Source organism: Gloeophyllum trabeum, assembly GCF_000344685.1.
Source record: "Gloeophyllum trabeum ATCC 11539 unplaced genomic scaffold GLOTRscaffold_00011, whole genome shotgun sequence".
NCBI classification, from domain to species: Eukaryota; Fungi; Basidiomycota; class Agaricomycetes; order Gloeophyllales; family Gloeophyllaceae; genus Gloeophyllum; species Gloeophyllum trabeum.
The window spans coordinates 1295810-1308977 of NW_006920420.1; the positions used below are offsets into that span (position 1 = coordinate 1295810).

General features: G+C 56.5%; 4 protein-coding genes across 4 annotated transcripts; 2 read left to right on the plus strand and 2 right to left on the minus strand.

Annotated features, from left to right (window-relative positions):
- Positions 1 to 403: 403 nt before the first annotated feature.
- GLOTRDRAFT_79414 (uncharacterized protein) lies at positions 404 to 4416 on the plus strand (the record flags this gene model as incomplete). The annotated part of the gene is made up of 21 exons (XM_007870369.1): positions 404 to 674; positions 730 to 805; positions 872 to 953; positions 1100 to 1211; positions 1269 to 1344; positions 1408 to 1446; positions 1532 to 1695; positions 1773 to 1910; positions 1963 to 2020; positions 2086 to 2132; positions 2194 to 2281; positions 2341 to 2373; positions 2431 to 2531; positions 2605 to 2692; positions 2742 to 2830; positions 2882 to 3031; positions 3095 to 3397; positions 3453 to 3515; positions 3566 to 3670; positions 3723 to 4145; positions 4197 to 4416. 21 exons carry the CDS (start codon positions 404 to 406, stop codon positions 4247 to 4249), a joined length of 2559 nt encoding a protein of 852 aa, XP_007868560.1. The 3' UTR covers positions 4250 to 4416.
- A 10-nt stretch (positions 4417 to 4426) lies between these two features.
- GLOTRDRAFT_131563 (uncharacterized protein) lies at positions 4427 to 8964 on the minus strand (the record flags this gene model as incomplete). Its single annotated transcript, XM_007870370.1, has 5 exons — positions 4427 to 4908; positions 4963 to 5737; positions 5790 to 6299; positions 6365 to 8050; positions 8104 to 8964. The coding sequence occupies 5 exons, from the start codon at positions 8962 to 8964 to the stop codon at positions 4427 to 4429; spliced, it is 4314 nt and encodes a 1437-aa protein (XP_007868561.1).
- A 327-nt stretch (positions 8965 to 9291) lies between these two features.
- Positions 9292 to 10202, minus strand: GLOTRDRAFT_95276 (uncharacterized protein; the record flags this gene model as incomplete). The annotated part of the gene is made up of 5 exons (XM_007870371.1): positions 9292 to 9443; positions 9505 to 9590; positions 9650 to 9742; positions 9799 to 9995; positions 10050 to 10202. 5 exons carry the CDS (start codon positions 10200 to 10202, stop codon positions 9292 to 9294), a joined length of 681 nt encoding a protein of 226 aa, XP_007868562.1.
- Positions 10203 to 11200: 998 nt separating this feature from the next.
- Positions 11201 to 12987, plus strand: GLOTRDRAFT_140143 (uncharacterized protein; the record flags this gene model as incomplete). Its single annotated transcript, XM_007870372.1, has 5 exons — positions 11201 to 11373; positions 11423 to 11581; positions 11637 to 11863; positions 11914 to 12406; positions 12465 to 12987. The coding sequence occupies 5 exons, from the start codon at positions 11201 to 11203 to the stop codon at positions 12985 to 12987; spliced, it is 1575 nt and encodes a 524-aa protein (XP_007868563.1).
- Positions 12988 to 13168: the final 181 nt, after the last annotated feature.

A 13168-nucleotide genomic window follows, 5' to 3' on the forward strand; every position in this document is an offset into this window, starting at 1 on the left:
CTCCTCGCGGCGCGGCATCCCGCACTCGCAGGACGACATCCGCGCGAGCACGATGCTCCTCTCCCACATGCGCGCCCCGCCCTCGCCCGCCCTCTCCGCCCTCTCCTCCCCGCCCGCGCCCCCTCCATCCCACACCACGGACGCCTTCATCTTCCCCACCCCCGCCGCCGCCGCCGAGCCCTCCTCCGTGCCCTCCTTCGCCCCCTCCTCCGTCAGCAGCGCCGACCTCACCGCCTCCACCGCCGCCACCCCGCGCGAGCGCCGCACCACCCTCACGCCGAGCGGGCTCACCCTCCTCCTCGCCCGCCACTCCTCCGAGCACCTCGTCGCCGAGTCCGAATCCGACACGCCCACGCCCACGCCCAACCCGGTCGACCTCGGCCCCCCACCCCAGCCGCCGACGATGGACAAGATCGCCGAGGAGCAGGAGCCGCAGCCGGGGCCGGGGCCGGGGCAGCGGGAGGACAGCCCGAGCCGCTTCGCCACCGAGTCCTCGCCGCTCCTGCTCCAACGCGACCCAACCCCCTCCCACCACGCCGCGAACGGATCTGCGCGCCCCGCGAAATGGACGCAGGCGGCGACCCTGCGGGCACCGCGCCTCGCCCGGGACGCGGTGCGCGCCCTCCCCGCCGTGCTGCTCGGGACGCTTCTGAACATCCTCGACGGCGTGTCCTGTGAGTGCCTTTCGTTCCTTGTGCATGTCTGCGTGCTGAACGCGAACGCGGGCAGACGGGATGATCATATTCCCCGCGGCGGGCGTCTTCGCGGACCTCGGGCCCATGGGCGTGTCCATGTTCTTCGTCTCGTGCGTCCCCCCCTCTCTCTCTCTTCGCGCCTTGCACGAGCCCGTGAGTTGATGCTTGGTATGAAGGGCGGTGGTCGCGCAGCTGACGTACTCCTGCGGCGGGAGCGGCTTCGCGGGCGCGAACGGGAGCATGATGATCGAAGTCGTCGTACGTCTTGTTTCCTCCGCTTTCCTCCTCTTCCCTCCACTTTGCTCTACACCTCGTCCCTCCCTTCCCTTCCCCCGCCCACCTCCCTCTCCACCTCCCTCCTCTAACGTAACGTAACCTAACGTAACCCGCCCGCGCCCCCCCAGCCCTTCTTCCACATCCTCGCGACCTCCATCGCGCGCGAGCTCGGCGAGGACCACCCGCGCGAGATCATCGCGACCACCCTCGTCGCCTTCGCGTTCTCGTCCGTCCTCACAGGTGCGCAGGCCCCCATCCCACTGCCTCCAACTCTCTCACACACACTCTCTCCCGCAGGCCTGACGTTCTTCCTCCTCGGCGCGCTCCGCCTGGGCATCCTCATCGGCTTCTTCCCGCGGCACATCCTCGTCGGGTACGCACCCTCTCTGCGCACCCCCGCGCGCCCGTAATCTAACGTGACCCCCACGCGCTGCAGGTGCATCGGCGGCGTCGGCGTCTTCCTCATCATCACCGGGTGCGCATATACACATCACACTCGCTCCCGCCGCACTCGCTCACTCACGCTCACACTCACCCACTCACCCCCCCCGTACACGCAGCCTAACCGTGAGCACGCGCATGCCCGACGACGACTTCGCCCTCTCCCTCCCCGTGCTCAGGCACCTCTTCCTCAACGCCGCGCTCTGGGCGCCCGCCCTCGCCCTCGCGGTCCTCCTCCGCGTCGTCACCCACCGCTTCCGCCACCAGCTCGTCTTCCCGCTCTGTACGCCCTCTTCTCCGCATCCCGTTCACCCGATCGATCACGTAACTGACGCACGGCTGCACGGCTGCACGGTGCAGATTTCATCGCGATACCCGCCGTCTTCTACGTCGTGGTCGCCGCCGCGCGGCTCGACCTGCCGGCGCTCAGAAGGAGCGGGTGGCTCTTCGACGTCGCCGCGTCGCGCGAGCCGTGGTGGCAGTTCTACACTTACTACGGTGCGCCGCCGTCCCCCCCTCCCCCCCCCACCGCGTGCTCACCGCCCCGCAGACCCGCGCGCGACGCGGCTCGCGCCGCTCGTCTCGACGCTCCCGACGCAGCTCGCGCTGTGAGTGGTTCTGTTCCGGTGGAATGGGTGGCACATGGCTCACGGGGACGCCGCCCGCGCCGCAGGCTGTTCTTCAATATCCTCCACCCGCCGCTGAACGTCCCCGCGCTAGGTATGCTATCAAGGCCTCTCACCTCCGCGCGGGGCGTGTGCGCTGAGCGCTGCCGTGTTAGCTGTGTCTCTAGATATAGATGTGGACACGAACAAGGAGCTCGTGGGGCACGGCTACTCGAACCTCCTCGCGGGGTTCTTGGGTACGGTGTGAGTCCTCCCTTGCGCTTGTGCGGTGCGGTGAGCCGGGAATGCTGATGGGAATGCAGGCCGAATTATCTCGTGTACGTGAACACGCTCTTGTGAGTGCGCCTATCCTGTCCCGCGCGGGGTGGGGGATTGGATGACCGGTCGTGCAGGTTTTACCGCGTCCGCGGCGACACGCGCGTCTCGGGCTTCCTCCTGGCGGGCGCGACGGTCGTGCTGCTCCTCATCGGCACCGGGCCGCTGGCGTACATCCGTAAGCCCTTCCCTTCCCTCCCTCTCGCCTAGTCGCATTGTATGTCTGACGACCCCCCCCTTTGACCGACTAGCGGTGATGGTCGTCAGCGCGCTCATATTCGTCCTGGGCATCGACCTGGTGAAGGAGGCCGTGTGGGACACGAGGCACCGCGTCAGCCGGTGCGTCCAGTCTTGATTCCCCACCCGCCATAGCTCATTTGCGATACAGGTTCGAGTATATCACCATTATCAGTATCATGGTCGTGATGACCGTCTGGGACTTTGTCATGGGCGTGCTCTTCGGCATCGTCGTCAGCTGTGGGGAGTTTCGTTGTACCTTGGGACCGAGACTCACGGGGTGATGTCTAGGTTTCTTCTTCGTGCTGCAGAACTCGCAGCGGCGCAGCATCCGCTCGCTGCACACGGGCGAGACTGTCATGTCCACCGTACGCAGGCCGAGCGCGCACCGCGCATACATCCGCGAAGTGTCCAAGCAGACGACGATCCTGCGGATGCAAGGTGCGCCGTGTCGACATAGTTATCTACGGCCGTGTTCGTGTTCTGAGCTTTCTCGGTCTGCAGGGTTCCTGTTCTTCGGGACGATCGCGCACGTCGAGGAGACCATCCGCGACCTCGTCGACGGCCCGCGCTGGGCGCGCACGCCCGTCCGCTTCCTCGTGCTCGACTTCACGCTCGTCGCGGGCGTGGACATGTCCGCCGCGGAGGCCTTCATGCGCATCCAGCGCCTGCTGCACGCGAAGCAGATCGTGCTCGTGCTGTGCGGGTTCACGACGGAGTCGCCCGTGGGCAGGTCGTTGCGGAACGTGGGGCTGCTCCAGGAGAGCGGGGTGGAGGCGTTCTCGACGTTGAATGATGCATTGGAATGTAGGGGTTTTCCTTACGAGTATCTGCGTACTGTCTCGCTGACCTGTTTTGGTAGGGATGGAAAATGCGTATCTAAGGACTTGGTTTTCGGCACAGAAAGAGGAAAGGGACCCGATTGGTATGTTGATGGGTTGTGCTCTCATCCCAGGTGCTGACTCTCCAATGTAGCTTTACCTGGCCGTCAGGACGTCGACCTGGGCTTCCATCACTCACTGTCAAGTTCACCTAGACGGTCACAACTAGCGGATATCGGGAACCGCACTATTGCACGAGGTTTGATAGGGTTTCGTCGACGAGACTGATTAGCACTGATCCCTCGATACAGATCATTCTATCGACAGTCGTCCCACTCAGCAAGAACCATACGATACCCTTGTAAAAGCCTTTGCGTCATACGGCGACGTGGACAAGGAACTCTTCTCAAAGCTAGTGCCATACCTGGAGCGCCTGCCGGTCCCGGAAGGACACGTCTTATTCCAGCAAGGCGACGAACCCGACGGACTGTATATCATCGAAGCTGGCATTCTGCGAGCGACGTACAAGTTCACCGACTTTACTCTAATCGAGGAATCGATGGTGCCCGGGACCCTTGCAGGAGAGTTGTCCGCCCTCTCAGGCGAAACCCGTAACGCCACGGTCGTAGTCGAACGACAAGCAATTTTATGGCGGCTAAGCACCGAAAACCTGCAGCGTCTGGAAGTTGAGAATCCTCATTTGGCTAGTAGCTTCACGAAGCTCGTTCTCAAGGGTGAGACCTTCCAGGCCTCGGCATTAACGCGATACTGAGATGTGTCTGCAGCTGCGAAAACAGACTATGATATCCTCCTAGCTTCGCTGGCCGCGCGACAATAGATGGCAACCATGCTTGGGCTACACCGCTATACTATTCATGAATGTATGGATATCTTATACAGGGGGTGTCCATGACACGATGACGTGACGATATTAGAACGTACATACACATAGATACTAATCAGCAAACAGAACAAACGCAGAACGCACAAAACAATAGAGATTTGTATGAGTCCATCACGCGTACGGCGGCCCATGTTGCAAACCACATTCAACAGAAGACAAGTCCATGCGTTGCATCTCACGGAAGATTTGCTGGTAGCGCAGGGCCCACCATCCCCGTCCTTCGCGTTCTACATTGTCCAGAGAAACGCCTTGCAAGGAGGGAAATTCTTGGAGCTGTATCGATGGACTTTTTGGAATTGGGAGCCCCGAGGCTAGGATCGACAGGACAGCTTGCCGTGTGTCGGTCTCCAGATCCACGCTAGACCCGTGACCCAGGTACTTGCCAGAGTGACTGGGGAATGAGAAGGAGCGCAAAGTATGCCTGGAAGATTGACGAAGAGAGCTGAGCCATCGCTTTTGCCGGTCAATCGAGTATTGCTTCTCCGGTAAAGCCAGACAAAGTGTAAGCACAGATGTGTCGTCCGAGATCTCGCCTGTTTCTAGCTGTTTGACGTCCACAGTGAGTAAATCAAGCGTGATATTCCCATTGTCATCTGGTGTAAGACGGGCGTTCAGTAGCTGATCCTAGGACGGGAGATTAACCCTACCGGTGGGGTTGACTACATCGAGTATTCTTGTCACCCCTACGTCAGGGAGCAATAGCCAATGATTCACCGTCCCGGGAGGGTCCAAGAGATTCCGGTCGCCCGCAGTTTTCGCCAAGACCAGCAAGTCAGTGAAGACGAGCGCTAGAACAGTATCAGAGCCCTCGAGCTTGTTATGCCTCGCCTCGCCTGAGTCTTTAGAATACGCCATGTCTTTCTTCTCTTGATCACCACTGTTTCTGGCCTTCGCCGGAGACGGAGAGAACAAAGTGTGCGACTCCGAATAGCTGCCTGACGAACTCACAGGAGCAGTCAATCCAGAAGAGATGGAGTCCCGAGAGCCGAAAGACACCATAGAGGAAGCAGCCGAGTCCACAGATCGCGAGCGCGAACGTCTTCTATCCCATTCTAGCACAGCGTTGCCCAGGCGTGACTGTCGTAGGGAGGCATCCCTTGGTGGCTTAGCACCAGCGTCAGCAGTGATATGGTTGACGCTCAGGTCATCTGGTGGCCTAACCCCAATATCCCCACAAGAGTTGATATCGTGTCGTTGAACCACAACCAACGAACCATGGGCAAGCAACCTGCGTTCTCGTTTGACCAGCGACGTGCCCGAAGGAATCCCGTCAATTTGCGCAAGTAGAGCTTTGACTTGGCAGTACTCGTCTTCTCTGGCCTTCACCTCCAACATAACCTGGATGATCATCTGGATAGAGTTATAAAGCGAAAAGGCAGGTAAGTAGTCCGAGTGGCCTTTCGGAGTCGCTTGGAGCAGTCGCTAAAATGTATGATCAGCCGTTGATAATATATCCTTACCTGCACGCCCGCACCTGAAAATCCCCGATGTAAGTATGCAGGCGTTCTCTAGGCTTGAATATCGTCTTCTTGAAAGAGGAAGTACTGAGCCCAGCATGTTTACGCTGCATGCGAATGAATACGCCAAAATCATTTCCCCTATCGTGGGCCATTCTATCTATGAGAGAGACGGCTGATTCAACTTGAGCTAGGTACGGTTGGTAAATCTCCAATTTCGGCACAAACCGAAGGATTGTCTGGCACATTCTTTGCAAACCATTGCTCCTACTCTCTTCGAGCGACCGTAGGATACCCAAGAACTGGGTATGCAGATTGACGATATCTTCAAACCAGTCGAAAAATGGAGCAACTTCGGTTGGCACGCCCTGCACCCAAGACCTACTACTGTGATTCCGAAGTGGTTGAACGAAGAATGTCACTATCGGGCGGACAAGGTCGAGGAAAGCCTCCTCCGAGTTCCGTAAGTCGCTGAGGATAACCTCGCGACGAATGTCTACTTCATCGCCTGGTCTATAAAAGTCAACCTGGATAGCGGGAAGTTATGAAATCACACCTGTACAATAATATCCGAGGAAACCGGTCGGCGCACCTTACTCACGTCTGCTTGATCAGCAGACTGCCTCGTCTCAACTCTCGCAGATGACTGGATGCGGACGTTACAAGCGGACGAGCGATGCCCGGTCGAGGCACTCCTTGGTCTCCCGGATTCAGACCGCGACTGATTCCTAACATGCTGTAGTCGATGGAACAATGCCTCAGCGCCATGACTGAAACCATTACTCTGTTCTCGCCAACGATGATCCTCCCCAACCGAAGAACTGTAGCTATCCGACTTGGTGATCTCAGTAGATACATGCCGGAACTCGTGTTCCCTGCGACTATTTCTGCGAGCCTCCGTCAGTTCCTGACCCATGTTTGAAGCCGTGCGGGAACGAGTATGGATCCCCTCGGGTGTGATCGTAGGATCCTCCTTGGCCACGAAGCCTGAGTATCGCCCGGATGGACTACTAGCAGCTACGCTATGTCGGTATGCAGATGGCCTTGGGGAATGCTTAGGCGTAGTGGATCCAGGGCCACCAGCTCTACCGGAAGCTCCTGGTGAACTTAGACCTCTGGGCTCCTGCTCAACAGGACGATACACAGGCTCCTCAGGCCTTGCTGGTCGCTTCGGGGCAGTGGGCATAGAAAGTGGCCGTAAGGGACGCGAGGGCTTGACCGTATTGGTGCGCACGAGACCTGCTGGACGACCAGAGGCGTCATCGTGGACTGGCTGTGTCCCTGGACGATTACTTCTGGGCGTTGACCACGGAGGGCGCTCTTCTTCGACAAGTGAGCCCGCAGTATGGTCACAGGAAGGCGGTTCTTCCTCATCAGAATAGTCGGAATTAGAAACGTTATCATCTCCGCTATCGTCGAGTTTGTTCATGATCGTTTCCCTAAGGCCTTCTTCGTCGGACGAGATAGAGTGCCCTAGGGGCGGCGCAAATCCCTCGGATCCGCTGAGTGCGATCCCGCCATGCCAGCTACCGGATGTTCCACTAGCACTCGCACTCTGCAACATAGCGTTCCCGAGACCAGCCAGAGTTCCAGCAGACGTGAGGCCATCCACCATGTTCACCAGTTCTGCTTGACGCTTCCGGCGGAGTTCCTCGTCGTCGTCAGTAACCCCATCGTCGCGGCGATGTTCTTCTGGATCATCTTCGTAGACACTCAAATCGTCTTCGTCCTCCGTATGGTCCTGGGCTTGGCGGGAATACCATTCGGAATTGCCTTTGTCTTGCGCCATCCTGTCATCGCTGCGTCGCACGTTCCCAATTTCTATGCCCAGTCCAATAGGGAGTCGCCGCGGAGATCTCGAAACATCGTCAGCTTGCTTGCGAGACGACCAAGCAGCTTTCCGCGCGGAGAAAACAGGAAGCCGAGACGCTCCATTCGACTTCTTACTGGACGATGACTTTTCGCCTTCGCTCTCGCTAGAGGAAGGCATGACATTCGCGTTGGCTACAATGAGCACTCTGCTATTCCTGCAGTCCGCATCGTACTCCATTTCCGAAGACGAGGACGAGACGACGGTTGTCTTCTCCCCGATAAGATTTAGTCGGCGCTTGTCAGTGGGCAAGGGTGGTTCTGCGAGGCGACGAGGCAAGTGGGAATTCAGAGCTCCCACGTACATCCGCGAGGATGACCGCTGGCGGGTAGGACTGTCCACGGCAGATGAGGGTAACCCCCGAGAGCGGGAACCCGGTTCCGACGCTTGTGCAGACGGGTTCTCGGCCTGCAGGTCAAACAGTTAGAGGTGGAATTCTCGCGTAACACGCTGTCCCCTACCTCAGCCAAAGCGTCGCGGAGAGGACCAAGGTTCCCGATTGAATGGGGGCTTGCAGAACTAAAGACGGGATCGACAGTTTGCCTAGTACGAGTAACTATGCTTCGCGCTGATCGAAGAGACTTAGTGGTAGGGGTTTCAGCAGTACCTTTGAACGGCGAAGCAGGAGTAACAGGCGAATTCAGAGCCAAGGAGCGAAGATCCGGCGTTGACTTCAGAATCGACCTATGTGTAGACTTAGGCGTTAGCCCGGAAGATACAGCTCCATCGCGAGGAGTCCTTGGGACCCTAGGCGTCATAGACGGAGACGAGATGTTTTGGGGGGTCTTCGGAACGGAAGGCGACCTAACATCGGCGCGTTCCGCGGGTGGATGGTGATTTCTAGCTGGTGTACCCGGCGTCCGTGGTGATACTACAGACGCTGGGCGGGGAGAAGCAGGTGCAGCGGGGTGTGTCATCCTATCAATCGTATCTCGAAGAGACGGTAGCAACTGCGCCTCTAAGCTCTCCAGTTGCGTCTGTCGCCTATGGGAACGGTCGCTGTTCCCACTGGAGGAAGACTGAAACGACTTCTTACTTGAGATGCTACTGCGACGATTGCCAGTGCCAGTGAAGCCTCGTGTGCCCGAGTCCGAGGAAGAGTCATACGGATAGTCCACCGCAATCTGAGCACCCTGAGCTGAAGTATCTTGAGTACCATATTCGCGCGGAAGAGAGTGCTCCGGATGCCCTTGCAGACCAGCAGCAGCGGCATAGTAAGACGGCGGGAAAAAACGAGGTTGTCTCTGCTCGTTGAAAGCAGGAGAAGGGGGTGCCGGGCTCCTGGATTTCGACCTAGTACTCTTCCCCTTCATAAGAGACATCATAAAAGCATATACAAGAACTGATATAAGAGAAATACGCGCGTCGTACGCGAAAAGTTGAAGCCTTGACTGGAGAGAGATTACCGGAAAAAGAGACACCCTTTCACGCTTTCAACTCCGCGACCGCTTTTGGTTCTCAGACCCGTCCCCAGTTTGCGGCTTGCTTGCCACATGTACAATTGCAAGAGCAAGTTTATTCTGCCGAGAACTCATACCACAACATCGACCTATCTCTGGACGTATTGATAGCCTTTTCAACGATGAAACCTTTCTTCCCGATCAAACGAAAAGCGAGAGCGAGACACATAACTATACAGCGGTCTGGCTTCATAGACCCAGGTCTCCCAGAGTTCTCTTTCCACCGTCTATCTCGTTTAGATTTGCTAGCCTCTGAGCTTCGTTTAAGTTAGCAATCGATCTAGGTGCGGGTTGTGTGTCGTCCCGCCGCATCTCCTGCCACATGATCTCTGCTGCCATCTCTACGTATACATTCGCTGTCCGTCAAACTAGCAGGAAATATGCCGTGTACGCTAGGCTTACCATTGCTCACAGGTACGTTAGCTCGTGTATCCACGGCCGAAAGGGCCTCTGCCGCTAGAGACCCTTTCGGCGGATGGTATCCCAAGCTAGTAGACATCCACATCAATCCCTCGGCAGCGTCCTCGTACTCATGGTGAAGACTTACATCTGCTCCTCTTGCGACTGCACCAGTTCTGCTTCTGGCTCAGTGATCGTATTCAAGTTGATGCCTCCAGGAGCCACCGCAGCCCCTCCCCCGCTGTGTGGTGCTTGGTATTCTTAACGCCAAAGGGAGCTCAAAGTCGGATCACTCACGCAACCCGAGCGGCATCCTCTAAAGCAGCTTGTCTTAGCTCCTCAGGCCCAGGAGGGAAGAACCCTCCCCGTGGGTGTTTGGATGCTTCTACAGCCGCTCTATCAGCCAGAGATCCTAGAGGTGGCTGCTGACCAAGAGCCCTTCGTTCCGCGGACATGAGTAGGTCTGCGTCTAGGCCAGTTTCATCACGCTGCTGCTACGGTATATGACGGAGACAGCGTACCCTCTCCAACTTCGTTCAAATTGTTACCGGCAGGTATGTCTTCTGCCAATCCCTGTGCAGCGCTACCAGCTCGGAGTGGTTGTTGTCACTCTCCTCCCCCAATCGTTCTTTCGGTTTCAACGCGGGCTGCGATTCATGCAGAGCAGCTTCAGTGAGGTATGATGCGTTCGACGATGTCATGCAGGCGAGTGCGAGTTTCGATACTTCGACAGGTCAGGTCTGACAGGTAGGGTTTGCCAAGTAAGACCATAATTATGTTGGCAAGGCCTAACACCACGGCTTGAGTGCATTTGCCACTGCCTGAGGGTGAGTATACGATCATAGGCAGCGTCAATATGATGACGATCGAGCACTGGCCCATTGCCTCCATGACACAATGTTACGATCATGAGACTCGGAAGTAAATGTCACCTCTCCCGGCTCTCCGTCTTGTCTCCGTCGATGCGTCTTTCAACGGCATCAAATAAACCTTAGTAAAGGGATTTCATGAGCACCTTGATATCCCGGTAGTATTACAAACTCTTTCAAAGCGAGTTACATCTAGGCAGATTCACTACCCTATGTTTTGTCTCCGGGGTCCCCAGAGATTTTGAAGTGAGTGTCAAAATATTTTTTTCTGACATCTCTTGGGCAGATTACGCAAAATTTCCTCATACAATCCCGTACAGTCTCACACAACCAAATAAGCGGCCAGCCCGTCCGGCTCTCTGACTAACCATGATGACGGCCCGAGCGTTCGCGCATTGCAGGCCATGGCAGAGGGAAGTCCCCGTGATCACGTTGTTCGGTTCGCCAAGGAGACTATAGTAGGTCGTCCCCATCTCGGAATCTGGCAGGTCTGTAATCTAGAGGAGGACTTACGGTGTTTACATGGTATGCAATTCAGCTGATGCGCGTGAGAACTGCCTTGGGGTATGAATAGAACGGCGACCAGACCTCGCCCAGATGTCACCTTACTACTGAATCTCCTCGCGCTCGAAGGTGGGCACAAACCCGATCGCAGCGGTTTCACGTCTCAGACCCAACAACGTAGGCTGGGCATGATTTGACCATTCACCTCGACTGCAGATTTGTCATATGTATGATGGTCGGATCTACTTAGTACCTGCAAAGTTTCTTGCAGATTATATATACTGCACTAATGAGTTTCACGCCAATCCACCCAGTCGCTCGACATCATGACCGGCGAAACCAAGGACAACCTCTTCGTGGCCGTCCGGGCGGCACCCACTCCTTTGTGTCCTACGCGATGGCCTGGCGCCGATCATGAAGCGGAAACAACGCTCCTGCGGACACTGAAGGATAACAGGGAGAAGTGGCACGTCTATTTTAATGACAAGCGGTTCCACAAGTAAGTGCGGTTGCGGTGCTGTATGATCAAGTTGGTAACATCTTGTCAGCCATGCCACTCATCATGTCCTCGCCATTTACGCACTCGGGGCTCCAGGCCCTCTCATCCAGGCGGCGTACGACAGTAATGCGGCCTATCAGCGCCCGGCTTTCAAGTCACCCGACCCAATTACTGTAAACAATTTCGTAGACCATTTAGGCGACGATACGTGAGTATAACAGATCCTGTGCCATCAACCATGTTTCGAATTAAGTGCATCCTAGTTATTATAACGCGTATCTCGAGTTCTTTACGGACGTCCTACTGGACAAGGGTATTTCCGCTACGCTCGATGAATTCATTCTCTCACCGCGCTACAACTACCGTCCGGAGATTGAAGAACAGGAGAAACAGCCGCGCATGCTCAGCAGGTTCCTGTCAGGATTACTTCACCCGTTCATTCACACCGGATACGGCGTTGAGTTTGATCTTATTAACCAAACAGCTGAAGGTTCGCGAGCCTGTCATTACCTCTTAATTCCGCTGGTAACCCTCCCACAGGTCTCGCACAAGCAGCGATCCATGGTGCGCAGTGTGATCCTGCTGCACCGCAGTCCCGTTTCAGCGCTGCGTCGAACGGACTGGTGTCCAACGGAGTGTCTCGTCTGACATCCGCATTGCCTTCCCTTTTGCTCAATGGCAATGGGAGCGTGAACGGAAAGACCGCACAGACGCTGGGCGAAAGTGCCTTCACGATCATTTCCCGTCTACTCGCGGACCCGGTTACCCATCTGGATGCTGGGGGACCTATTGAGGTCGAAGGGAAAACTCCACAGGAGCTCGAGCATATCACAATTCCACTCATCATGAAGGCCTTTACGCAGGCCGGTGATACTGTTAGGAAGGCTGCCGATGAGTGGTTGCCAGTTGAAGGACCGGAACCCAGCGAGGACATCCTGAACCATAAAATGGAAGAGATGATCTGGGCGAATGTTGCTTTCTACGCCATCTGTGGGTGGAAGAAAGACGAGCCATTCAACGCGGATTTCTTTATGTACGCTGTTTCGTCTTTCACGGATTCGGTCCTTCACGCTCACTGGCTGCTTTTTCAGGATGCACCTCGTCACCTCTGCACTCTTTCTTCCTAGCTTTCTCGCACCCTCTGTCCTACCAATGAAGTCTAGAAGGCTGCTCCTCAACGCTTACTTCAGCGTATCCTTGCTTGCATGGATAGGCCGAGGCACACCTGGACTAGCCGTCCGCGACTTCTTTTCCGGTACAGACAAGCATATGGTCCCACCCGGACCCAAATTCGAGCCCCACGCGGAGGCGCTGCCACGCAATGATCCGAAGTTGCAGAACACCGCGAATGTGTGGCTCCCGATCCTGCAGGCCACGCTCATCCATCCTGATGAGCATCTCTGCAAAATCCAGCGCGCTCTGGCACATTTTGCTGCTATCTATGGGCAGCGTCCGAAGGGGTACTGGAAGGAACCCGGAACAGATAATCTGGGTTGTATAGAGGAGCTGGATGGAACTATCTTTGCACGCGCGGCTGGTCTTACGGCTCAGAGGCTTGGCTGGATGACAACCGGAGAGGAGACGGGTAAATGGGACTTCAAAGGATTCTTTTGATCACAAGGAATGAAAGGTTATGATTGAGCTCGGAGAACGTGTATTATTATCTATATCCCCACTCGGAGCACTCACTTCGTGAAGCGGATGCCACAATTACCAAATAAGGAACGTTAGTTGCCCGCTTTAGGAGATGTCACTTGGCCTCCCGAGTCCGACGCGTGTGAAGGTGGGTCGCGTC